This window comes from Castor canadensis, chromosome 8, assembly GCF_047511655.1.
Source record: "Castor canadensis chromosome 8, mCasCan1.hap1v2, whole genome shotgun sequence".
NCBI lineage: Eukaryota > Metazoa > Chordata > Mammalia > Rodentia > Castoridae > Castor > Castor canadensis.
The window spans coordinates 155242575-155268973 of record NC_133393.1 but is presented as its reverse complement, the minus strand read 5'-3'; the positions used below and the strand labels follow the sequence as shown (position 1 = coordinate 155268973).

Here is a 26399-nt window from a genome sequence, read left to right as displayed (position 1 = left end):
CTGGGTATAGGACTGGGTTCGCTCCTTCACACCTGGCCCCTCAGGAGTCTGGAGCTCACAGGTAGGAAGTCTCAATGATGTGCAACGGGCTCCCCCATCTGATGCTGGGTTGGGGATGACAATGGTGGCAGCAGGGAGCCTCTCCTATGTGCTCCAGGCCTGGGCTGGTGTCTTCCTTCTATATCTTTCTTCTCCCGACACCTCAGAGAGGGCAGTGCCCTGCGTTGGGAGCTGGGCCAGGCGAGGCTTGCACCTGTAACATCTGGCCTGGTCAGTTATCTTCGAAGTGAGCATGAGGTCAGGATGGATGGAGGATTGTCAGCTCCTGAGCCTGAACTGCCCCCACTTGGGGCCAAGTCACAAAAATGTGTGCTCACATCCTTTTAACTTTGCTCGGTCAGCCTTCTGGGCATGAACCCAGTTGCCTAAGGAAGAATGCAGTAAGTGGGTGGCATTTTGTGACCTGTGTGTTCTCAGTAGAGAGGTCACTGTTCCACGTGTGAGTGGGTGAAGCCGTGTGCAAGGTCACAGCCTCAGCTCTTCCCCGTGGGCTCTGCTGTGGAGGCTGCTGCAGGAGGTCCTCATGGGAGTCCAGGGACATGGGAAGAACGTGCACTGTGGCTGAGGGTTGGCTGTTTCCCTCTTGAAGAATTGCAGACTCAATGCTTGGGGGACTGTGCCACCAAGCCTAGGACATTCATGTCCCTGGGCAGATAAGGGAGGAGGAGTGGGGACAGGTCACATCTGCCCACTGGATTCTCAGGAATGAGGCAGCCCATGGGCCAGTCCCTGCCCTGCTGTGTCTGTGGGAGGGTAGAGAGAACTAGAGTCCCAGGCACTTCAGGAGTTGCCTCTGTCACCACCATATCTTAAAACCAGCGGTGGCATCACCCGAGCTAGCTTTCCATGTGGTGTGGGGTGCTCCTTTTCATTGCAAAGGAGAGAACTTGAATGAACTGGACAAGGGTGATGTGGGAGTCAGGAGAGGAGGGTGTAAATGCTGAGGGACTCTGGGAGTCTTGGGCAGACAGGTGTCTGCTGACCAGCATGCTGGGTAGACAGCCCAGCCTGGGTATGTGCTGGGAACCTGGGGGGAGGTCACTTACAACAGGAAGATGCCAGGTGGATGCTTTGTGCTAAGGCCTGGCTGCCCGTCGGAGGGGAGTGTGGTGTAAACATGGGCACAGGTGGAGGAGGGGATCACAGGCTTGTTTGGGGAGGAGGGTGGAGGGACTGCATTCATTTTAGGAGAGTGGGCCAAGTGGCTTTGTTAGCATGGAGACGTGGAGAGTGCACTGGCTGGCCTTTTGCCAAGACTTCTCTGCCTTCCGGGCTGCGGCTGTCCCCCAAGACAGGACTCAAAGCCTGAGCACCAGAGGTGTGGGGGAGACATTGGAACCTGGGGGGCAAGCACTGGGTGGGGTAGAGTTGGTGTTGGTTGCCTGGGACCCTAGTGCAAAGATCCCCTAGGTCCAGTAGGAGAGAGGGTGTGGGGACCACCTCCAGCAACTCAGGACAAAAGCAGTGGTAGACATTACAGGGTTGGACAGGGATCCAAATAAGGAGAAACCCACAGCATGGGCTGCCTGGGACCCAGGAGGTACCTGCATATCCAGTGAACACAGGGCATGATGGGCACAGGGAGCTCAGAATGGTTGGCTCTGTCCTCCACAACTCCTGGCACCAGGAAGAGCTCTACCAGCCTCTATGGTACCTCTTGGGTTGATTGCAAGGTGAACACAAGTTGTTCCAGAGCCAACAGGAGTGGTCTTGGCTCTCACAGGACACTTGGGCCAACTTGTGTCTCCATCCTAGGTTCTGTGGATGGGGTAGAGGTCCAGAGCCTTCTGTGGCTGCCATGCCTGGCCATGCCTGACTGAACACTGACTCTACCCTTGCCTGACTGAGCACTGGCCCCATGCTGAAAGCTCCTGTCACTTTTTTCTGTGATGTGAGCCAGGCTCCTAGAGACATGGGTTTTAGACTTGGCCTTTGTTGCTCAGAAATGAGAGAAAGCCAGATATCCTCTGGGAGTAGGAGCTATATCACATCTGTCGTCTGGCCTCAAAAAAATGAGCCTCTCAGAGGAGGAGATGCAGAGAGCCACCTGACTGGGTGGGAGCCGCCAGGAGTCCCTGCCCTGTGCTGTGAGGACCTCAGAGAACAGCAGCAAGGGGCAACAGCACAGCCTCTGAACCCTGCTGGATGGCACATGGTACTCCATGGATGTGACTGCACATAGCCACAGGGGACAGCTCTGATCTCCAAGGTGGGCATTGGTGATAGGAGAGCGAGGAAGGCCCCTAGACCAGGCAATAGACATATGAGTGAATGGGCAAAGGGGCCCTGGCTCCTCTTGGCACTGACTTCCACTCCACCTCTGTCTCACTGGATTGTCCCCAAGGTGTGCAGTGGGTCAGAAGCCTTTTCTCCTCAGAGTCCTTAGTGGCAACACTGTGGTCCTCCAGGCCATTCCCTCCGTGTCTGTCACTGTTGGGCTTGGGACTGGTTGAGTCTGGACCCTGCTGCTCCCAGCCCCAGCGGCCTCCTGGGCATATTGTTTCTTGGTGTAGGGGTTCAGTGATGGGCCCAGTGTGGCGCTCAGGTCCCATCCCACCTGTGGATCATTTCTCCTGCAACCACTCCCTCCGGTGTCTTCCACCAAGAGCCCATGGACCAGCAGCAGTCAGGGCTCACGTCTCCTCCCACCTCCATGGCCTTATCTTTCTACAATTCCACATTGCCATTGCTCTTGGGTTAAATAATGTCCCCTCCCCAATTCGTGTCCACTTGGAACCTCAGAATGGGGTGTCATTTGGAAACAGGGCCTTTGCAGATGTGATTGTGAGCACCGAGATGGAGCCACACTGGATTCAGTTTTCCTTGTCTAGTGACATGTCTTTTTAAGAAGAAAAGACCGGCTGAGAAGAGGCCGAAGGACTGCAGAGGTGGAGAAGGGAGTGGTGCGTCTACAGCCAAGGATGCTGAGGACAGTGGTGACACCAGATAGTGGGGGAGGGGCCGGGGCAGGTTCTCTCAGGACCTTGGGAGCCAGCCCTGCCCACATCTGGATCCTCAACTTCTGATTTTGTTTGTTTGTTTTGGCTTTGGCAGTCCAGGGGTTTGAACTCGGTCTTGCAGTTGCTCGGCTACTTGAGCCACACCTTCAGCCTGATTCTGAACTCCTGCCCTCATAACCAAGAGGGTAAACCCGTGCTGTTGTAAGGTGCTTGGCTGTGACTTTGTCCTGGCAGCCCCAGGACCCTGACCCCTGCCTTCCCCTGACCAGCTTGCCACTTTTGCTGTCTTGTGCCCAGAAAGCTTTTCCCATCCACTTTGAGGGGAGCAAACCCCATCCCTCCTGGGAGACCCCTTGCCCCCTGTTGCTGGCTGCTCTGCCCTTCACCCACGGTGGAATCTAATGTCACCAGGTCTCAGAGCGCTAGCTCTGTCCCTGTCCTTCTCCTTGGAGGCCACAGTGTAACCTTTCTCTCAACATCCATGGGGAACACCAATGTGGACACTCACCATCCTCCTGCCACTGGCTTTCACCCACAGCAGAGGATCATACGACAGGCCCCAACCTCCATGGCAACTCAGAAGTTGTTTCTGGCTTTGTAAGCACCTGCCGGCAGGCATCCCTCCACTTCTTGTGCTCTGCCACCTGTGCCCTCTCCCTCCCACCATCTGGGTCTCGAGCTGACTCAGATCTTCTGAGGAAGGCAGCAGAAGCTACCTGGGCTACTTCTGGGGTGCTGCAGAACTGCAGTGGGGAGCTGTGATTCCCCTGCTGTCCTCACAGCTGTGGACAAACACCTGGCACAGACCTGGGAGCCGTGTGAGAGCTGAGTAAAATAGCCTGGCACTGTGATCATGCAGCTTGCACAGAGAAAGAAACACAGAGGCATGCCTGAGGAGCAAGAAGTGATCTCCTCCACATCCGCCACCTAGCTTGTCCCACGAGACCTGAGCAGTGTCCCTCAAACTGCCATGTCCCGGACACAGAGCACTGAGAGACTGCCACAGCCTAGAGGAGCTAAGGAGACGTGGCGCGTGGGTGTCACCTGGGATCCTGGCTGGGGACCTGGGTGGAGGACAGTGGGTAGGACTAAGCAGCCTGATGGTAGCATGGGCTTTGGGTAGTAAGGTATCAGTACTGGCTCATGAATGACAACAAACTGGCCACAGGAGTGCAATAGTGTGGGCAGTGGAGAAACTGGGCATGTGGCCTGTGTATACAAACTGACTCTCTTCACAATTTTCAGATAAATCTACAACTTCTAGAATAAAGGATTTATTTAAAACAAAATCAGTGACACACACAGAGCCATTGACAACCTTGAGGAGAACGTTTGGGCTGAGAGTTTTCTGGGCTCATGTGCACGTGGGTTTTTTGTTTGCGTAAAAGGTTCTTACTCTTTCTAATATCGTATCTTCTAGCTCCAGCCCTGGTTACCATTCTGTCCTGACTCTGCAGTGTCCAGTGAGGGGACAGCTCAGCTGACTTCAGCCATCCCCATTAATGGACATCTCAGTTTGTGTCCTGACAGCTCTTAAGTTTCAGACTGGCTCAGAAATCCAAGCCAGCCCACTGCATCTGAACCTTGTTCATTGTCTGCTGGGGTGTCTAGGATGGCCCACGGTCTTTAAGGAAACTAGTGTTGGGGGGCCGGTGGAGTGGCTCAAGTGGTAGAGTGGCTGCCTTGCAAGCATGAGCCTTGAGTTCAAATCCCACTACCGCCAAAAAAAAAAGAAAGAAAGAAATTAATGTTGGGTTAGGGAAGGGCCTCAAGAAAGAGTAACGTAGCTGGCATGAATTTGATCAAAGTAACTATGTCTTGTTGTAAATGTCACAATGAAACCCCTTTGTACAGCTAGTTTATTCTAATAAAAAATAAAAAAGAAAGGAACTAACAGAAGGGTTGGTCAGAAGGTGTGTCTTCCTTTCTAGCTCAGTAACGTTAGTTAATCTCTGACGTTTTCTGGTGGTCACACCATTGCTTTGTCCCTGAGTGAGACTGCATGTCCTTAGATCATGGCTCCTTGTTCTGGGGCGTTCCTCTGTGCAGGGCTTTCCTGGGCTGCTGTGGGAGGACTGAGTGCTGGAACCCTCACCCCATCCCTGGACCAGGATGGCCAGTGCCTCCCGAGAAGGCCTGGCCTTTAGCTGAAAATCAGTGTGCCCATTGCATTCTGGGCAGGACAAACAAATCCATGTGTGGTTAACGGGTGTTTCCTACACTTGCTGCCAGGAAGCAAACCCTGTCCCACCTGTATTATTGCAGTGGGCCTTTACAAAGAGAAACAAGTCAAACAGCTCCAAAGAAAGAGCTTGTGCTGGGGTAGAGGAGCTGCGGGATGTCACCCCTCCCTGCTCCCTCCCACATGTCTGTCCAGCAGCCTCCACGTGCCAGGGGCTGCTCAGGATGGGACAGTGGTAGATGGGACACCTGCAGGTTCTCTGTCCTTACAGACTCTCGGGGAGAAACAGGTGTAAACAATAAATACAGTCAGCCCTCAGCTGCTCCTGTGTAGGAATGAAAGTGGGGATGTGGGGAGAGTGTGTGTGTGTGCTCTGCATGGACAGGCCCTCCGGGGAGGGACAGTTAGCGAGGCCTGGGTGACGGAAGCAGCCACTGACTGACCAGGAGGGCAGCAGTCCAGGTGTGCAAAGGCCCTGGGGTAGGAAGAGGGGTGACACGGAGGTGTCACTATGATGGAGGCAGATCACGAAGGACCCTAAGTCGGGGTGACGGTCATGGGTTTTATTCTAGGTGTCATTAGGGAGCCCTGGGGGAACGGGGTGATGAGATCACATTTCAGAATGACCACTGTGGCTGCAGTGTGAGGACGAAGATAGAGGGAAACTGAGGCTGGCAGACCCACATGTGGCTTGGCATTGCCTATGGGTTATAATCAGGCTCTTCTTCTTTTTAAAAATGTTAATTGTGGTAGACACACACAACTCCTTTCATGGCACCAAAGACATTGGTGTCTTGTGCAACCTCCCCACCACCTCCCCAAACTGCAGCGCTGCCCCCACCAAGCCCTTGCTCCCCACTGCCACATGCCCCACCCCCGCAGTCCATTTTCTTCTGTGGATCTGACTCCTCTGGGATCCCCTGTGAGTGGCACCACACAGGATTTGTCCCATGACTGGTTTATTTCTCTCAAGCACAAAGTCCTCGAGGTTCCTCCACACTGTGTCAGCCTTTCCTTCCTTTTCCAGGCTGAATACTATTCCGTTGTGTGTGGGTTTTCTTTTCCCTTCTTCCATGGAGGTGAGTCGGGTTGCCTCCCCATCTTCTCTCTTGTGAGCTGCAGGATGCAGTGAGTGGCTGGTGGGGGTGGGGGTTTGGCCAGATCTCCAGAGCATATTTGTCACCAGGCATCACCTAACCCAGGTGGGAACAGAGCAAGCACAAGAGGCGCCAACAGGAGGGGCCGCTGCCCCCGGGTTGCAGAGATGCTGGGGCCAGGGCTGCTGCTTCCTCAAGACACGTATGGACAGAAGGGAAGGGGTGTGAGGGTGGAGAACACGAGGACCAGGCATGGCCTCCATGGCTCTGACACAGTGGCAGGTGTCCACGTAGGCCAGGAAGGTCTGGAAGACATCCATGCCACTGAGAAGCCAAGGGCCTCCAGAGCTTGTCCTGTGGTGCCAGTAAGGAGGATTAGGAGCTGGAACTAAATGCCTTCCCCAGACAGGTGTGTGCCAGGTGTTCCTGTGTGGCACACCTTGGGCTGGATGCTAGGGGTGCACAGGTAGAAAGCAGATAGCCCTAGGGGGGCTGTGGGGGGAGCAGTCTCCTGGAATACTTCCTTAAGGTGGTATCCCTGGACTTAGCCTGGAAGACGGGCTGAGCTTACATGTGTGGGGACAAGGGGTAGCGGGGCTTGGAAGACGTAGGTTGGGGTAGGCATGGGCAGCAGCAGACCCTGGGGTTGGAGGGCAGGGGGACAGTGTGAAGGTCCCTCTGGTGGTACCCGAGCGACCTCTGGGCAGAAGGCTTGGTGTTTCCAAGAGGTGCTTTTTTTAGAAGTAATTTATTTTACAAAATAAATTACTTATAAAAGTAATTTATGAACATTGGTAACTTAAGGTTATTTACTATGTGGTTTGGCATGCTAACTTGTTTAGGTTTTTAAAGAGCAGAACACATCTTTTTATATGTTTTTAAAACGTTTCCTTTTCATAGAATACATTTTCTCACTAACAGCTCGCACAGTGGGAACACATTTTTTTTTGTATTTGTGGACAGATAATTTTAGGACTAGTAAACCACAGGTGAGGCTGAAGTCTGTTTGGACTCTTTAATTTTGATCCACCTACAAGGGAGACCTCTTCCCTAAATAGAACTTCTCAAAATTCAGAAACTCTGCCAGCTCTTTTTCCTGGGATTTGCACTGTGTAATGAGATGTGGGCATCTCTGTGTTTAAAGTTTCCCCAGGACATGTAACCAGCTAAACATGTATCAACTAAACAGAGCGATGTTTCCAAAAATTCAACACTGTCCAGTTTCCTGCAAAGTCTTTACTCATGAGTCTTTCCTTGTGTCCTTTATTCCCAGGGCAAATATGAAATTATTATCATGTATTGATAGCAATAAAACTAAGTTTGATAAATTAAAAGGCAAAAAAAAGCTCGTATGTAATTTTTGTTGCACTAAGTCCAACCCATTAACTCACCAGAATACGAGCTCAGTCTCACAGTTTCTTGGATAGAATTCCTCTACAATTAAATTCTCAGAATAGCCATGTGATTACGTTTATCTACTGACAGACACATCTTATCCCCTCTTTATTGTGAGCTGAATAGTGTACAGAGCAGAGGCAAAGAGGCGTACAGTCACTTCCTCAAGCGTTAAGTCAAACAGGTCAGCATTTCCACGACATGGCAACAACCCACACCGTGTTAACAAAGCCCAGCAAAGGTTAAAGCCAAGCGCGCCCACGGGCCTGGCCTGGCAGCTTTCTGCAGTGTGTTCCCACGAACGGTCAGTAACAATTTGTCCAAGCAAGGCTCCATGGTGGCTTGGTGACAGGTGACTATGCTGCATGCCACACCATCCTGGTAGGTTGGTCCTGGAGAAATGTCGGGACACAAACAGGTCTGACCACTGTGCTTGGAGGAACAGACTCAGCCTCCTTGGGCACCACAAAGGACATTTAGCCTTAACAGAACCGCCATCCTGCCTCAGAGGGATCAAGGTCATCCCGCCAACTTATTTTAACTGAGTTAGGGTAATACATGTCATTGGCTGGGCTGCCATAACAAAATGCCACAGACTAGACAGCTTAAATGACAGATACTCATTTTCTCACCATTCTGGAGCTGACGTCTGAGGTCAGGGTGCTCTTCTTGGGAGGTGCCCTTCTGGTTTCCAAATAGCCCCTTCTCTCTGTGTCTTCCCGTGGGGATTGCTTGCTAGCGTGTCCACTTAGGAGAACACTAAGCCCCACTCTCATGACCTCAGCTGACTCTCCTCTCCAGATACACACCACCGGGGCTCAGGACTTCAACAGAAGAACTCGGGGACACAGTTCTGTCCCTGGAAATGCAGAAGTTTAGCATCCCCAACCCAAAGGTCTGAAATCCAGAACACTCCAAAGTCCAAGACTTTTTGAGCTCCCACATTGACCCTGAAGTGGAAAATCCCACACCTGACCTCCCGTGACAGTGTGAAGTCAGCACACCCAGAATATCATATCAATCTGCCTTTGGGCTGTATGTGTAAGGTGAATATGACACAAATGAATTTCATGTTCAGACTTGGTTCTCTTCCCCAAGATGCCTCATTATGTCCATGCAGATATTCCAAACCACCCCCTAAAAAAATCGAGAATTCAAAACACTTCTAGTTCCAAGCTTTGCCACAGGGTATACTGAGCCTGAGTCTGTGCTAATGTCTTCTTTTCCTGTTTTTTTTTTTTTTTGTGGTACTGGGGTTTGAACTCAGAGCCTGCACCTTGAGCCACTCCCCCAGGCCTTTTTTTTTTTTTTTTTTAGAGAAAGAGCCTTTCTTTTAATGTCTTAAAACACCTTCTTGTATTTCCCTGTGCAGTCTGTTTCTGTTTTGTGCTCATCTTTGGTTACAGGCCTGTGAGATATTGGTTTTACAGGGGTTTTTTGTTTTTTAATTTTTATTTTTTTATTATTCATGTGTGCATACAATGCTTGGGTCATTTCTCCCCCCTGCCCCCACCCCCTCCCTTACCACCCACTCCACCCCCTACCTCTCCCCCCCAACCCCTTGATACCCAGCAGAAACTATTTTGCCCTTATTTCTAATTTTGTTGAAGAGAGAGTATAAGCAATAATAGGAAGGAACAAGGGTTTTTGCTGGTTGAGATAAGGATAGCTATACAGGGAGTTGACTCACATTGATTTCCTGTGCGTGGGTGTTACCTTCTAGGTTAATTCTTTTTTTTTTTATTGTTTTATTATTCATATGTGCATACAAGGCTTGGGTCATTTCTCCCCCCTGCCCCCACCCCCTCCTTTACCATCCACTGCGCCCCCTCCCTCTCCCCCCACCCCCTCAATACCCAGCAGAAACTATTTTGCCCTTATCTCTAATTTTGTTGAAGAGAGAGTATAAGCAATAATAGGAAGGAACAAGGGTTTTTGCTGGTTGAGATAAGGATAGCTATACAGGGAGTTGACTCATTAATTTCCTGTGCATGTGTGTTACCTTCTAGGTTAATTCTTTTTGATCTAACCTTTTCTCTAGTTCCTGGTCCCCTTTTCCTATTGGCCTCAGTTGCTTTTAAGGTATCTGCTTTAGTTTCTCTGCGTTAAGGGCAACAAATGCTAGCTAGTTTTTTAGGTGTCTCACCTATCCTCACCCCTCCCTTGTGTGCTCTCACTTTTATCATGTGCTCAAAGTCCAATCCCATTGTTGTGTTTGCCCTTGATCTAATGTCCACATATGAGGGAGAACATATGATTTTTGGTCTTTTGGGCCAGGCTAACCTCACTCAGAATGATGTTCTCCAATTCCATCCATTTACCAGCGAATGATAACATTTCGTTCTTCTTCATGGCTGCATAAAATTCCATTGTGTATAGATACCACATTTTCTTGATCCATTCGTCAGTGGTGGGGCATCTTGGCTGTTTCCATAACTTGGCTATTGTGAATAGTGCTGCAGTAAACATGGGTGTGCAGGTGCCTCTGGAGTAACCTGTGTCACAGTCTTTTGGGTATATCCCCAAGAGTGGTATTGCTGGATCAAATGGTAGATCAATGTTTAGCTTTTTAAGTAGCCTCCAAATTTTTTTCCAGAGTGGTTGTACTAGTTTACATTCCCACCAACAGTGTAAGAGGGTTCCTTTTTCCCCACATCCTCGCCAACACCTGTTGTTGGTGGTGTTGCTGATGATGGCTATTCTAACAGGGGTGAGGTGGAATCTTAGTGTGGTTTTAATTTGCATTTCCTTTATTGCTAGAGATGGTGAGCATTTTTTCATGTGTTTTTTGGCCATTTGAATTTCTTCTTTTGGGAAAGTTCTGTTTAGTTCACTTGCCCATTTCTTTATTGGTTCATTAGTTTTGGGAGAATTTAGTTTTTTAAGTTCCCTATATATTCTGGTTATCAGTCCTTTGTCTGATGTATAGTTGGCCAATATTTTCTCCCACTCTGTGGGTGTTCTCTTCAGTTTAGAGACCATTTCTTTTGATGAACAGAAGCTTTTTAGTTTTATGAGGTCCCATTTATCTATGCTATCTCTTAGTTGCTGTGCTGCCCCCAGCCCTTTTTTTGTGATGGGATTTTTGAGATAGGGTCTTGTGAACTATTTGCCCAGGCTGTCTTCAAACCTCGATCCTCCTGATCTCTGCCTCCTGAATAGTTAGGATTATAGGCGTGAGCACCGGTGCCCGGCTATGCTAATATTTTATGTGATGGGTGATGAGGTTCAATATCTTATTCTATTTAGATCTTCGTGGTTGTCTGGCACTGTGTAACAAGTCAGCCCAGAACTCTGCAGCTTCCAACACTGACTGTTATTTGCCCATGGTGTAGGCTGGCTTCATTCTGTGGCTTGTCCCTGCTCCATGATGTCTGGGCTGTCTCTGGAGATGGCTCTAGTCACAGGAGCCTGATAGGACCATGTCTGGGCCTTGGTGATCTGGGGCTCTGAACCAGTGTGCATGGCAGCTGGGTGCAATGAGGAAGGAGGCATGAACCTTCCCATCCTCTTAGGGCCTGAGCTAGGAAATCAGATGTCTCCCCTCCTACGTCCTGTGGGATGGCCCCTGGGCTAGGGAAGGGGGGTGGGTGGGAGAGAGAAGATCAACCATCCTTGCATCCGCCCTCTGCTTGTCCATGCTTTCCTTGTATTTGTGTTTCCTCATCCTCGTCTTGGTCCTGCCCCTTTGTTCTGAGCCACAGGTGTCCACAGGTGCCCTCTGGAGGGCCTCGGTCTGTGCTGGAGGTGGGTCATCCTCCCCATCCTGAGTCAGGACTGCCTTAATGCTTTCTAAATTCAGCCTCACCAGGTTCTCCTGAGGACTGGATGGCATAGTGCATGTAGCACTGTGTCCCGGGCTGGGATGTCAAGTGGCTGGCTGCTGTCACCACTGTGGTGGAAGCTGGCATCTCCTCCAGCCCAGCTTGTTCTCAGGCATGAACTCTTGGCTTCTCTGCATCTCAGTTTTCCCCACCTCATAAATGGGATGGCGATGATTCCGCTGGAATTTCAGGTTTGCTATGGTAATCAGAGTACCTGGTGCCTTGTGACTGTCAGGTGGTGATATTTCTTCATTGTATGGACAAGTTGTGTGACTCATGGTCTTCCCAGAAATGGCTGTGGCTCCAGGAGCCTGAGAAGAGGCCTGGAAGGGCTGCACTTCACTCCCTCTCTCAAGGGCTCCTTGCAGGCTGCTGCCCCTTGTCAGGGACATGCTGCGGACAGATGACTGACAAGGTGGCCTCCAGGATTTGTCATCTGACAGTGTCTTCTCTATGGCTTTCAGACTTTCTCATCACTTCCCAGAAACACCTGGGGGAGGGTCTGGCCACTCCAGTGCCCAGCCTGGCTTCTGCTTCCTGGACAGGGTCCCACCAGGACTGAGGGCTCTGAGGGGGGCCAGAGGTCTTTGCTGGCAAGGGGTGCCCACCCTTGAGAATTAAGGTGGGGGTCGGAATCACAGGCAGAGAGCCCTGTGAGGGGGATGGGTGGGGGAAGATCCACGGTGCTACAGGGGTCACTGAGTCTGAGCTGTGGCCAGAAGCATGCCAGCTTTGCAGTGTTTCTCACCTCTGAAGTGGGGCCTGGGAGGCAGGTGAAGGCCATCTGGCTTGGAGTGCCACTGTTAGGGAGCCACTGTCAGGGTGGCTGTCCTGAGGACTCTGGTGGCCAGGCCCTGTACATCTGTGCCCTGTGATGCTGTACCTGATGTTGTGGTGGACTTTGTAGTCCCTGTCTTCACAATTTGCTTCCTTGTCCTGGCCAAGAAGAGCACTGTGGTGGAACTGGTGGAGGGTGTCATCTTGTGGACCTTTTTAAAGCAGTGTTTACTGAGTGTCCCTGTATTGGGCATGTGTGAATGGATAGGATATGACTGAGAGAAAGCAGGCCTGCTGGGTGGGGCCGTTCCTGGCAGCACCAGTGTGGGCTTGCTGGACACTGCAGGGTTTGACCTGGGTGGGGGACAACTGGAGGATTCCTGTTGGGCAGAGGGAAGGTTGGGTTAGGCTGGGAAGTCTCGGTGGCTGTGATGGGACGTGCAGGTAAAGCTAGGGCTGTGGCCTCATGTGACTGGAGCAAAACACGTGAACCCAGAGTCCTGGGTGGTGAGGAACTGGGTCATGGTGGTCATGGGCCACCCTGTGGTTTTGAGACAGTGAGGTCACAAGCAAGAGCAGGTGGAAGTCGTGATTTAGGAAGTGGGTGTGGGGGTAGCAGTGTGGGAGGATGAGCTGGGAGTGCAGGGGGTCAGGTGGGGAGTGGGGAGCAAGGATTCCCAGGCTGACCTCTCCTTTGCTAACCTGTTCCCGGGGCAGGCATTCAGTGACTCCCATTGTCCTGTGTCCTGCAGATGGCATCCACAGTGTCACGGCTCTCTGCACCCTGCGTGTCATCATCATCACAGATGACATGCTGACAAATAGCATCACCGTCCGCCTGGAGAACATGTCCCAGGAGAAGTTCCTCTCCCCACTGCTGTCCCTCTTCGTGGAAGGGGTGGCCACAGTGCTGTCCACCACCAAGGATGACATCTTCGTCTTCAACATCCAGAACGACACCGACGTCAGGTCCAATATCCTGAATGTGACCTTCTCAGCGTTGCTCCCCGGTGGCGCTCGGGGCAGGTTCTTCCCATCCGAGGACCTGCAGGAGCAGATCTACCTGAACCGGACGCTGCTGACCACCATCTCCGCCCAGCGCGTGCTGCCCTTCGACGACAACATCTGCCTGCGGGAGCCCTGCGAGAACTACATGAAGTGCGTGTCCGTGCTCAGGTTCGACAGCTCGGCCCCCTTCATCAGCTCCACCACGGTGCTCTTCCGGCCCATCCACCCCATCACCGGCCTGCGCTGCCGCTGCCCGCCCGGCTTCACCGGGGACTACTGCGAGACCGAGATCGACCTCTGCTACTCCAGCCCGTGTGGCACCAACGGCCGCTGCCGGAGCCGAGAGGGCGGCTACACCTGCGAGTGCTTCGAGGACTTCACCGGTAGGTGTCCAGGGCCTGAGGGGTGGGCTTGGGCTGCAGGTCGCCGGGGCTCACCAACATTTTACACAAATGTCCCTGATTCGTACGTGGGAGGGTGTCCTGCAAATTCCTCTGTCCACTTCGTTCTTGGAAGATGAGGTCAGGGTAGAGGTGCTGGGCCCCGGTGTTGGCAAGGTGCACATCGAGGTGGCCTCGGAAGTGCAGTTTCCTTAGCCAGTAGGCATGCCTGTCTCAGTCCCATTCATCGTCCCTGTGAGACTGAGGACAGTAGGGGAAGACCTCAGTGTGAGGTCCACTTAAGATAGCCAAATGTATGACAGAGACTTTATGTTGTTTCTAAGTGGTTTTAACGTTAAAGTGCTTTATTCCAGATTTCAGGTTTAATTGGTTTGAGCAGATCAGTGCAACTGGGGTAGAAGTCCTAAGCGTTAATCCCTGGGTCCTAAAAGAAGTTGCCTGTGGTTTTCATGCCTCATTATCACTGTACAAAATGACTCATCTTCCCGCTTCTGGAATAGTCTCACCTTGACATGTTCTGACTATTGCAGAAGATCAATTGCTCCAAAGACACCCAACAATCAAGTCTTTTTAACAATCAAAAGCAGCCCAGGAGTGGTATAGAAGCTTGTCCTCTGTTCTCCACCACAAAGCTTGCTCTGGTCTTTGATCGCCTGTTGCATACAGTGATGGCCCGTTTGAAAAACCAGTTTGTAATAGTCCAGATGGTGAACAGCGTCTTTTTGTAGAGCTCATTGAGGATTAGGTGGGACTTGATTTATACCAGAGATGACTTTGAGATCCTTCCCTCGACTGTGTCCGTGATTAACGAGTTTAGCACAAATGCCTGAGGAATCACTATCCACTAGTGTGGGCGTCTCGGCTAGCATAGCGTCAGTTTATTGAGCTCACCATAAAGGGCTGGAGGTATTAGCAGGTATTTATTGAGCAGGAAGAGAGAATAGGCTTGGTTGGGGAACACAAAGAGAGAGGAAGGGTGGGTGCGTCAGAAGAGGAGGGAAAGCCACCCCAGAGAGGTTGGGCAGCCTTTGAGACAAGGGGCTGCAGGGCTGGCCGTCTACACCCCAACTTGGTTATACTCTAGAAACATGGGGGGAGGGATTGAGGCATCTCGGTTGCCCCTCCCTGTTCTCTGCACCCCTGTCAGCCTATGGCCGGCTGCCAGCAGGATCTGGACAGCTCTTCCGCCTGTCTCGCCGAATGTTGATCCTGGATTCCTGGCTTGCCGGGGCTTGGCAGTGAACAGGAAGGAAGACAGAGGTGCAGGAGACCCCCAACCTGCCAGCCAAACCTGAGGTGATGGCAGCTCTGAGCTTTAGGGAAGTCTGTTCTTTGCCATCTTGCAGACATGGACCATGATACCCCTTTTTCCTTTCCCACTCCACAGTCTCGCACTGGTACCTCTGCCTCTTTTGAGGTGACTGATGGGATGTCACAGTCAGGCCCCTCCTCATGGGGAAGTAACCTTGATGAGCCAACACCTGTTCCCACACCCCTCCCAGTCACATGGCCCCCATGGGCTCTGCTGCATCAGGTGGAGAACCAAGTCCACCGTCATGAGAAAGGGATGACATCAGCCAGGATGTCACCAAGTGTATAGTCTTCATTCAGCTCCAAACATCTGCTGAGTGCCTGCTGCTGTCAGGCCAGTGCCCAGTCACACCTCATCCTGCCCATTTCTAGATGATCCAGTTATCTGTGTATTCCACCCTTCCATTGATCAAGGGGACCCCTTCAGCATCCACCTATTAGTAGGGAGGCATCTCACACAGACTTGAGACTGGGCGTCAGCCAGGAGCCACCACAACAGGCCTGCCGGAGACACTCAGGCTGGGGCGGGGTAGGCCGAGGCCACTAGGGTCCATGGGTCCTGCAAAGATGGGTTGACCTGTGGGTGAAGTCACCTGACTTCTGAAGCTCTCAAATTTCATTTTCATCAGAGAGTCATTGCTAGAAGGACAATGACCAGGGACGGGCCACATCTGTCTGTCATCACCAATGAGAACCACTGAGACATGGTGACTGGCAGGAGGCTAATTTGAATCTCTTTGGGTACTGAAAGCGTCATACTTCTTCCCTGAGATAAGACTAATTAAGACTGATTATTTCTCCTGGATCCTCTTCCTCCCCTTGTCCCTTTCCTCGCTTTGAAGCGCTCCTTTTCTGCGCAGAGGTAATTGCACTCATTTATTCATGGTGAAAGCAGAGCTGTCGTCACGCGTCTTTTATTTCTTGCTCCCTGGTAAGGTGAGCTGTGGGCCTCACTGCTGTGGGGTTGGAACTGGCCCAAGTGGCACTGGGAGTCCTTGGCTTCCTGTATCTCAGGACAGGAGCCGGTAGAAGGAAGGCATCAATTGATTTCAGGAAAAGCTTACCAAATTTGATGCTGGAAGAAATACTGACATCTCCCTTGTGTTTCTGTAGCCATCCTGACCTTCGGGCCCAGTGTCTTTGCAAGGGAAAGAGAGCTGTTGGCCCCTCACAGTAGGATCCCTGCAAATACAGCTCTGTGTTGGGACCTTGGCTGGGGTCAGCAACTCTCCCAACTCCAAAAGGAACAGAGACAGAGACCGAAGGCGTGGGCATTGTGGATGTATATTGAATGCTCTCTTAATTTCTCAACCCCAGAAATGTTCCAAAACAACCAAGTGGCAAACTCGCTTGTTTCCTTCCATTCTCAGCCCCTTGGTGTTTGGTTCTGTAAACACTGAGGCTTTTGTTTTTGTTAGATTCCTTAAGGACGTGGTCTTGAACTGCTCAGCTCATCTGGATCCAGACACAGTGTTCTCCTGTCTCCTGGCTTCTTCATCTGCCTCCCTCTGTCTGAAATGTCCCCTCCCATTCTTCTCTCCATCACGTCCCCATCCATTCTCCCCGCCCGGGATGGTTCTGGAAGGTTTCCTACCTTCTCGGATGGTTCCCACTCTTGAAGCTTCCCCAGTGCCTTGTTCATTCATTGCACCTCTCACTCTGCTGGGAATCGCTTGTCCTTGTGGCCCTGTCCCTAGGTCAATAGTGACTTGTTGCTAGTGTTTATTGGCCACTTTGTTATGTTGGCTACTGTTCTAGATGACTCTATATGTATTTTTTAAAAATAATTCTTATGTCTGCTCTATGACCTCATTTTATGAATGGAGAAACTGACATACAGAACCTGAAAGCATTTTGTCTGATGGCGTTTAGCCTCTCTGGGGCCATTGGACAATATCATTGATAACGAAGACATTTTCGGTTGTCACAGCTGAGGATGAGGTGTCAGTGGGAGGAGGCCAGGGATGCTGGCCAGCACCCGACATTGCACAAGACAGCCCCATGACAAAGAGTGGTTTGGCCCAGCATGTCTGTGGTGCCAAGGCTGAGTCCTACTGCCCAAGGCTGTGTGAGGATGGCTTTTGAACCCAGGGTCCTGGCTTCAGAGCAAGCTTGTATGCCTGTGAACTCCTTTAGGGAGAATGACTAGATTTCCCTGGTTACCTGCTCCTTCTCTTGTTTCACTCATTTAACAGCATTTTGTAAAAAGTACCCTCTCTGTGCAGGAGTAAAGGTGAAGTGTGATGGTTGTCAGATGTTGGGGGGTCCTGGCCCTGGGCCTGGTTTCACATGCTGTTCAGCCATCATGATGGATAGGCATCATGGGTTTGGGGGAAGCTGCTCCCTCCCTGCTGGGAACTCGCCCTCGTTACCCCAAGGTAAATAAGTGAGCCTCAGGATTGGGTTTGAGTCCTTGTCCTGCTTCTGGTACATCCTCCCCCCAACCAAGTGCTTATCATCACTGAGTCCTTCCTAAAGTGTGACTGAAAGTTATCAAAGGCATGGCTTGCCTGGCTGTGCTCTAAGCCTTTTCCACATGTCTGTGATAACCCACAAGGTGGGACCACTCTCACCCCAGCTTTACCAACACCAGGTGCACAGGTGGGTAGAGCTGGGGTCCGACCCAGGACTTGTTCCTCAGCCTGATGGATCAGCTTTCCGTGCTATCCCAGGGAGGTGTAACTCCTGCCTCCTGTGTCTGCCTGTCCTCCATGTGTTTACCTGGGTGTTCCGCAGGCATCTCCAGCACCAAATCTGCATACACCCTTCACGTCTCCCCTCATTGCAGCACACTTGTGCTGACCCCTCTGCTTAACCTTCTGTCCCCCAGCCCATTTTCCTCTCTCCACACCCTCCTCACTGCTCTCCCTGCAACCTTCTTCCTGCCATCCTTGTGGCACCTAGAATGTCCTATTACACTGTGCACTGGGTCCCTTCCAGGTTATGCACGGCCTTCCCAGGGTACCTGGTGCTCTTGTGTAAAGTCCAGTTGTCCATTTCAGAGGCTGTGGTGCTAAAGGTCCAATCTCATTCTGGTCTGAATGTCCCTTGCTCTCCACACTCAGGTTGCGCTGGCTTCTCTCACCTCAGGCCCTTGCGCCTTGAGTGTGCTTTTGCCCAGGTCTTCCCTGAATGTCCCTCTGTCCCCATTCTTCTCCCTTTGACATTGGTGGCCTCTCTCCCCTCTGTACTGGATGCTCCATGAGGGTAAACACCAGAGTCTTTCATCTGCCTCCATGTGTGCATAGCCAGCATGGCGTGAGCACCTGGTAGGTACTATGTTCAGAGGAGACTGGGTAAGGGAGAGCTACCCATTCCCCATGCCGCCAGAAGATGTCATTGGGTCTACCATTTGTCCTGTATTTTGGTCAGAGTGATACCTTGACTACTTGTGATTCTGAGCTGGAAGGAGCAGGACCCCTGCCTGTGTCCCAGGTGCCTTTCTTCTTGAGTGTGGTCGGCCAGGCTCCAGGCCTGAGCTGCAATGCTGAGCTCCAGGCTCTCTGGCGTCCCTGCGGAGGCTTTCCCTTATCTCCTCTCTCCCAGAGAGACCTGGGAGCAGGTGATTTATCATCACAGACTAGCGTCTCCCCTTAGGTACATTCCTGAGTGAGCGGCAGCTCTGATATCACAAGGAGGGTGGGGTTCCCACAAGCCCAGCTCAGCTGCACTTGGATCCAGGAGGGGAGGACCAGCCACTGTCCTGTCCTTTGCTCTGGCTGGGTACAGGTGGCCCTGGGTGCCCCTCCTTGGAGCGCTCGCAGGCTGAGTCTTCTTTGTTAGGGCTGAGTTTATTCTTGACCTCTGCATTTAGAACTCCTGAGCCATTTGTCTACCTTCAGAACACATGCCAGCCAATCTTGCCAAGGGGTCCTCATGGATACTAAGCACAGAGTCCCCGGCTGGCCCTGGGCTTTGGCACATACACCTTGCTGGACTTGGAGCGTTGGCGCTCCTGTGCAGGTCAGTGCTTGCCCCACCCCCTGCAGTGGTATTGACCTTGACCTTTGCACCAGCTTGCTAGGGTGGGACCCATTGTACCATATAAGGGCTTCCCCAGGCCAACAGGCTCTACCTATCCCGCTCAGGAGCCTCCTGAGGCTGAGGACATCATTTTGCCAGAAAAATGTTTAATGTAAAAAAAAAATCTAATCACCTGGTATGGTGATTAGAAGAAATTCTGGTCCTGTTGTGAACACAGATGTCAGTCAAACTCTAGGTACTGTCTAGAACAGAGTGGTAGTGTCTCTGTCCCCATGGGCACACTAGAGCACTAAGTGACCCCCAATCCGGCAGGCCTGCACTTTTGTGGGAGGGTGAAAGTGCCTTGTCTCGCTCCTTCCTTCTGATCTGGGCCATGTCCTGGGCGGTGACATTCAAGCACACAGAGACCGAGGACAGGGTGAGACGCCCACTGCCAGGGCTCCCACAGCCCACAGGATTGTAGCGTGACTTCCACGTGTTCCAAGGAAAGTTGAATTTAGTCCATAAACCCAAGAGTTACTTAACATTTAAGGTGAAAATCATTACACAGCCTGTAATTAAAATCTCAAGTAAAGCAGCAATAGAATCCTTTCCGAGGAAAACATACTTTGCGGATATTCAGGATTACTTCACAGCTTTTTCTCCCTGGCACCTTTCTACCCTTTACGTTTGGCTCTTTCTGCGGAGTCCAGGTTGTGATAACCAGCATTTCTCTAGCATGTTACTACAAAGTGTGGCTGCACTTCTGGGTGACCTTGTTTTCTACTAAATCACCTGACGGATTGAGGAGTAAGTAAATTTAGCCACGTAGCTCCTGTCTCCCTCCAGCACCAGGTGTCAGGCACAGTGGCCCAGCCATCGGGGGCCTGGCTGGGCCTTAGGCTGCCCCCTCATCCTGCTTGAGGTTTCTGTTAGTTTCCTGTGACTGCTTTAACAGAATTCAGGTTGAGCATCCCTCGTCCAAATTCTGAAATCCAAAATGCTTCAAAATCCAAAACCTTTTGGGCACTGATATAATAATGCCACGAGTGGAGAATTCCACACCTGACCTCGTGTGACAGGTCACAGTGAAAACAGAGGTGTGCTAAAAATACTGTACAAGATGACCTGCGGGCTATGTGAAAGGTGTACACAACACGTAAGTGTTTGTGTTTAGCCTCGGGTTCTGTCCACAAGATCTCGTTACATATGCAAACATTCCAGAATCCAAAACACCAAATGCTTGGTTGGGCCCACGCATTTTGGATAAGGGCTACTCAACCTAGACCACAAACGGGGTGGCTTAAGATAACTAGGATGTGTTATTTCATAGTTTTGGAGGTCAGGGGTCAAGTTCGAGGTGTGGGCACCATTGTGCTCCTCTGAAGGCTCCAGGAGAGGGTCCGTCTTGCCTCTTTTTGACTTCCGTACGCCAAACGTTCCTTGTTCCCTGGCTGGGGCTAAATCAAGGGCAGGAGAGTTCCTAGGGCCACCAGCTACCTTCAGGTGGGGTGGCTGGTAATGGTGGTCAGAGAAAGAATTTACAGCAAAGCTGGCACCTGTGGCTCACTCCTGTAGTCATCACTACTCAGGAGGCAGAGATTAGGAGGATTGAGGATCAAGGCCAGCCTGGGCAAATAGTTCTTGAGATCCTATCTCGAAAAAACGCATCACAAAAAAGAGCTAACAGAGTGGCCCAAGTGGTACAGTGCCTGCCTAGCCAAGCGGGAAGCCCTAAGTTCAAACCCTAGTACCACTACCACCACTACAAAAAAAAAAAAAAAAAGAGAGAGTTTACAGCTAAGTGTCTGCCACAGTTAGCCGGGTGACCAGAGCACAAGCCACAGGCACAGCCTCACTGTGGACAGCACAGTTGGTGCTGTCTGGGAGAATGGCTGCTCAGTGAGTCCTGGCTGGGCCTCCCTCCACAGAGGGGGTGTTGCCATCGCCAGGTGGCTGAAGCTCAGAGCTCTGGCTTCATGAAGTTAAGGTCTCACCTCCTCACCCGAGCCACCTTCCTGTGGCCATTGCTACAGATGTCCACCGAGGAGGAGCTCAACCTGTAGCTCTGGGGGCACAAGCCATAAGAGCAGAGCTCTGGTGGGCTGCTTCCTTCAGAGGCACCAGGGGGGGATCCTGGTCTTCAGGCCTCTGGAGCCATTGACCTCTGTGCAAGGCCGCTTCCCCACATCGTCACCCCATACCTCCCTGACTCTGACTCCCACCTCCCTCATGCAGGACCCCATGCTGGCCTTGGACCAACCCAGGAGTCCAGGGTGGCCTCCCCTTATCCTGTCCCCAGTGTAGCCCCATCTACAAAGTGCTTTTGGCAACATAAAACCCTGTTCTCAGGCTGCGGGGCTAAGGTGGAAACCACAACCTCTAACCTCCACAGCACCTGGCACCCACTTAGCACTCAGCAAATGCTGTTGTTGGAATGAGTAAGTGCAGGCCTGGCCTTGGGCAGGGGGACTTCTGTCTCTGAAGGTCCTGCCCTCCCCTCCCCTGCATATTTCACACTTCCAGCCAGAGTCCACTCACAGGAACAAAGGTGTTTGTTTCTCTCTCCTTCCCCTCCCTCACTTTCTCTCCCTCCTCCCCTCTTTTCCTCCTCTGTCTCCAGCCCTTCTCTCTCTGTGTACAGTGTGTTCTACTGGTGGTTTTCTAGTTAGCATCCTGTCTGATAATAACCGTTAGGGATTGTGTTAAAAAAGTTCATTTAAATCTAGAAAAGTAGATTTCACGTGGCTGCACCTGGATAGTAGGATCGTCTTAGCCCAAGCTCTTAATCACCTTTTGCTGTGCACGGTGACATTTCCAGGCTTTAGAAATTGGGGAGCAGACATGTCTTTTGGGGACCGCCCTTGGGCTTACTGTAGGGTGGGTTATTTTCTGGTCTTTCCACTCCACAGCAAGGGGGCAAACAGAGGGAAGTAGGGGCATTGCCCTTTTCTGGGAACTTTGTCCCTCAGTGTCATTCCAGGCTGAACCTTGGCTTTGCTTAGCTGAAGGGACTTGAAACACTCACTCACAGCCCCTTAGCTCCACCTCTCAGCCTTGCAGGTGGCTCCTCTGAGGCACAGCAGAGGGGGGTGAGGGATCTGGCATTTTGCCGTTGGAATGCATTTTTTATTTATAGTTTTTAAATGGGTGTGTCTGGAGTTCTGGGAATTTGCTTCAAAGACAATGAAGTCACCCTGAGGAGGCTGACTCTGGACAAGCCCCAGCGCTTTGGCCTCTTCTGGCCTGGGGAGTCGGGGCGACTTCCAGCTCCCTACACACAGAGCAGGGGACAGTGGGGAGGGCGGTGAAGTGTTTGGTCTTCTGATGAGGCCTTCCTGGTAGCCTGGCCAGGTGGGGAGGCGCTGGGCTGCCTGTGGGTGTGGTTTAGAGAAGAGACTCAGGTGTTCAGTCACCTGGAGGTGAGAAAGTCAAACAAAGCTGGAAACTCCTAGGGGGTTTGGAGGGGAGGTGGCCAGGGGGATGGGAGGTGATGAGAAACAGAAACCTGGAGGTCTGGAGAGTGGGGAAGAGGAAAGGGCACTGGACAGCAGTCAGAGAGTCCTAGTGGGGGTGTGATCACGAAGGCAACCCTGAGTAGGTGCAGAGTGAGCACATTTCACCTGACCCCAGGTGTGGGATAACTTCTGGGCAGAGACAAGAATCCCTGCCTTCAGGGCTGAATTTACAATCAGGGAAATTGAGGCATTGGGTGGCTCCTTGCCTAGCAAACCTCTGTACTGGTAGTGGAGCTTTGGGGTTTTGTTTGGAGGGGAGCTGAAGCCCCCCCTACTATAATCTCCCTGTGTCCTCCCCCTACCATTCATTTGGGGGCATTGATACTGCTGCTGTCTGGACCCATGCTTCAGGCTCTGTGCAGACACTGAGGCAGATAGAGATTTCCTGCCCCACTCTTGCAGCTGTGTGACCTAGGACAAGATATTACCCTTTCTGAGCCTTCACTTAGTCATCTGTGCAACCAGGCGTGGAGACCTGTGTTAAAGGGAAGTTGACCAGCAGTGACAGTGACTTGCTGGAGATGAGGCTGCTGTCATGGTGACCTTGGCGTTTGTTCAGCTCCCAGAGCTCTGGTGATAACCAGAAGCAGAGGGCGTCTGTCTGAGTGGCATGGGACTCTGCTCTGTCTGTCCTTCAGTGTCCATATCAACCTGTCCCTTTTTGTAGTTCTGACACTGGACCAAAGATTCAGCAGCTGAGGTTTCTGCCAGCCTTGCTTCAATTCTGGGGTCATGTGCCATAGTACAGCGTACTGCTCGGTGTGACTGTGGCCAGATGACAGCCTCTCAGGGCTTCGTGTGCACCCTCCATGTGAGGCGAGGCTATGCTGTGTGTTGCTGCTGTGTGGCAGATCAGGAAAAGGCTGGGGCTTTGCCTCTGTTTGCTCTGTGTTGAGAACTGTTGCCCTTGTGTGTGTGTGTGTGTGTGTACACAGGTGTGTGGGTTGGGGGGCTGGAGTTCTTTCTCAGGTCTGCTTGGAATCTGTAGGGCAGGCAGGGGCCCCCATCCAGATGCATCCTCAGCTGTGCCTCACCTCTAGGGTCTTGATGGGCTGTCCTGCCTGACCCCCAGCCTGGCATCCTCTCCCCTGTACCTCAGCCCTCACACCCCTTCCCTGCTTCTCCCTTCGCTTTTCCCATCTGCTCTAAGACGCTTGGCAAATGGTTTCAGTTTTCCTGAATATTTGACATTTTTAACCCAGATGGGAGCTCTGTAGGGCAACTAGTGCGGGTTTTGTTCATTCTTGTAATCCCAGTGCCTAAAAATGGCCCACGCCAGGCAGTTTACTGGGTGGGGGGTTGGATGATTGATGAGTGGATTGATGGAAAGAGAGATGGTAAGGTGGGTAGGTGGATGGATGATTTGAGGGATGGAGGATGCGTGGAAAGGATGGTAGATGAATGAGTGGTTGAATGGGTGGGTGGGTGGATGAGGAATGGAAGGATGGATGGGTGGAGTGAAGGGTAGGTGGATGAGTGAGTGGGCAGGTGGGTGGTGAGTGGGTGGTGAATGGGTGGGTGAGTATATGGATGAATGAGTGGATGGGTGGCGCTTGGGAGGATGAGCAAATATCCACGGTACTTAATCATTTCTGGCATACCCTCCCCTTTTATAGCCCTTTGTGTTTCCGTGGTAGTGGGCTTCTGCCTTGATCTGCACTACGGGTCATGTGTCTGCTCCTTTTGTGTTAGGACTGAGCCCTGGGGTAGCTACGGTTTTGTGTGCTTGTGTTTAAGACCTGACTTTGAAATGGTCCTGTGTTTGCGTTCCCAGGTCTCTCCACCTGTCCTGAGTTCTCTGCCTTCCATGCTGCTCCCTCATTCTGCCCAAACATCAGGCTTCAAGCGCCCTTTGTGCCTTGTGTCCATGTTTTACTCTGTCTGCCTTTGGAAATTCTAGTTTTTCTAGTTCAAAGCCCTGAGCTATTTTTTAGACTAGAAGGAAATTGTCTTTTATTTACTTAAAAACTTAAGTAAGCAAACCTTTCCCCACCCTTTCTCTCCCAGGTGCATCCCGCCCTCCTCACTGTCCTAAGAGTACGGGGAGGCTGTGCCCCTCTTTGACTGGGCCCCAGACCCTCTGCATCTTTGCTCTGCCCCTGCTCTGGGGCAGTCCTGGGCTCATGGAACGGGGGGCTCACACCAGCATCTCCCCAGTTTGGGCTCTTCTCCTTCTCTACCATACCTGCCCTATCCTCCCCCTCACCTCCACCTTCTGGCTTCCCTGGGCCTGTGCCCTCTGCCTTGGCAGTGCATACATACTGAGGCCAAGGCCACCTGGCCACTCATTTCCTTGTTTATGATCCTGACCAGGTGTACACCATCCCCTGTCCCCTAAGAGTGGCAGGCGAGCCATTTGCTTAAGCTCTGTGAGGTTGGTTTTTTTTTCCAGGGGCCCTGACATTGCTCAGGCTGAGAGTTGATGGCTCTGGCAATGCCAGCTGAAGTCTCTGGGCAGACAGGATATTGTGTCCCCACTCCTCACCCCATGCCTGGGGAGGGGGCAGGTGCCCAGTGACAGAGACATGCCCAAAGCCATGGGCTGGCTGGGCCTTGGCTCCTGAAGCTTTTGTGTGGCAGTTAAGAATGGTTTTCTGTGGAGCCCTTCTTTACCCTTGTGTTTGGGTTTTGCCTCTGTAGCTATCACCAGGAGGCTCCAGCCCGTGTCCCTAGTGTGCAGGAGCTGGGAACACTCCATGCATTATTGAGTTCAGTGATCAGGTTGCCCAGGTGAACTTTATCCTTGGCATGGGTGGAGCTGTAATTGTGCAAGCAGGCAGTGGGAGACATTTTCCCAGGGTTGAGAAGGACTCAGCCAGCATTTGACTCCAAGCACAATACCAGGGAATAAACTGAATGAACACCAAACTTATTTTGAATGAGAACTGGAAAAGGAGAAATAAATTCAAATCTTGAGAGGCACCAGGCCTGGTGGTACACTCTTGTAATCTAGCATTTAGGAAACTGAGGCAGGAGTAGCACAAGTTCAATGCCAGCCTTAGCTACATAGTGAGTTTAAGGCCAGCCTAGGCTGCATAGTGAGACTATGCCTTAAAACAACAACAACAAAAATTCTCGATGGAAAATAGCACTGAGAACATTTCATTAAAATAAATATAACTATAAAAAATCCCAGCATTTGGAAGGTTGAGGCAGAAGAAAGGACAATTTGAGGCCAGCCTGGACTGCATAGTAAGACCCTGTCTCAAAAAAATTAATAAATAAATAAATAAGAACCTGCCTCTTTCTAACAGCTGTGTGAAAAAGACATCATCTTCACTGAATTCAAACCAAATTATTTACCTTGAGTCATTTGCAGAATTAGAAACTGTCAAAACATCTCTCTTCTCAAGTCCACATTCTGTTCTTCGTTGTAGGGTTGGTAGCTCCAAGTTGGCTATGGGGGCGATGGGCTGCTGGCCAAGCAGGGGGCAGCTCCCTGCTGCCCAGAAGGTGGTATAAGGAATGACACTAGTGGATTACACTGCCATTTACACAAGTGAGCTGCAGTGGCTGTGTGGCCAGTGTTCTTACCCGTGGACATGGAGCCAGGCCCTGCAGAGTAGCCCATGGGACCTGGAGTTATCCTGAAGGAAGGTACCAGAACCAGCAATGAGGCCCTGTCCCAGGCTGGCTTGGTTCCTTAAAACCCAATGCTCCCAGGCAGTTTGTGCTGCCTTTTATCAAACGGTGTATTTAACTGTAAAATCAGTTCTTCACTGCACCCACATGTTCCCATGCCCTTCGAATCCAATATTTGAGTTATATAGATTTTGTAACTTCGTGGATTAAGTACAAGCATTAATCATTGCCTTGGAACTGAGGAAATCCTGGCATTTTATGACTTCATCCTGCAGGCATTTGCCAGTGCCTCTGCACACCGGACCTTCCTCAGACGCCCCC

The 26399-nt window shown here is 51.5% G+C and overlaps 1 protein-coding gene across 2 annotated transcripts in view; it reads left to right on the top strand.

The window, feature by feature from the left end:
- Celsr1 (cadherin EGF LAG seven-pass G-type receptor 1) overlaps positions 1-26399 on the top strand; it is a 143168-nt gene that overhangs the window by 42464 nt on the left and 74305 nt on the right. For both annotated transcript variants that reach the window (XM_074084709.1, XM_020184602.2), the window contains exon 2: positions 13048-13686. In XM_074084709.1, the coding sequence (XP_073940810.1) occupies positions 13048-13686 (639 nt within the window). The remainder of the gene's footprint in view (positions 1-13047; positions 13687-26399) is intronic.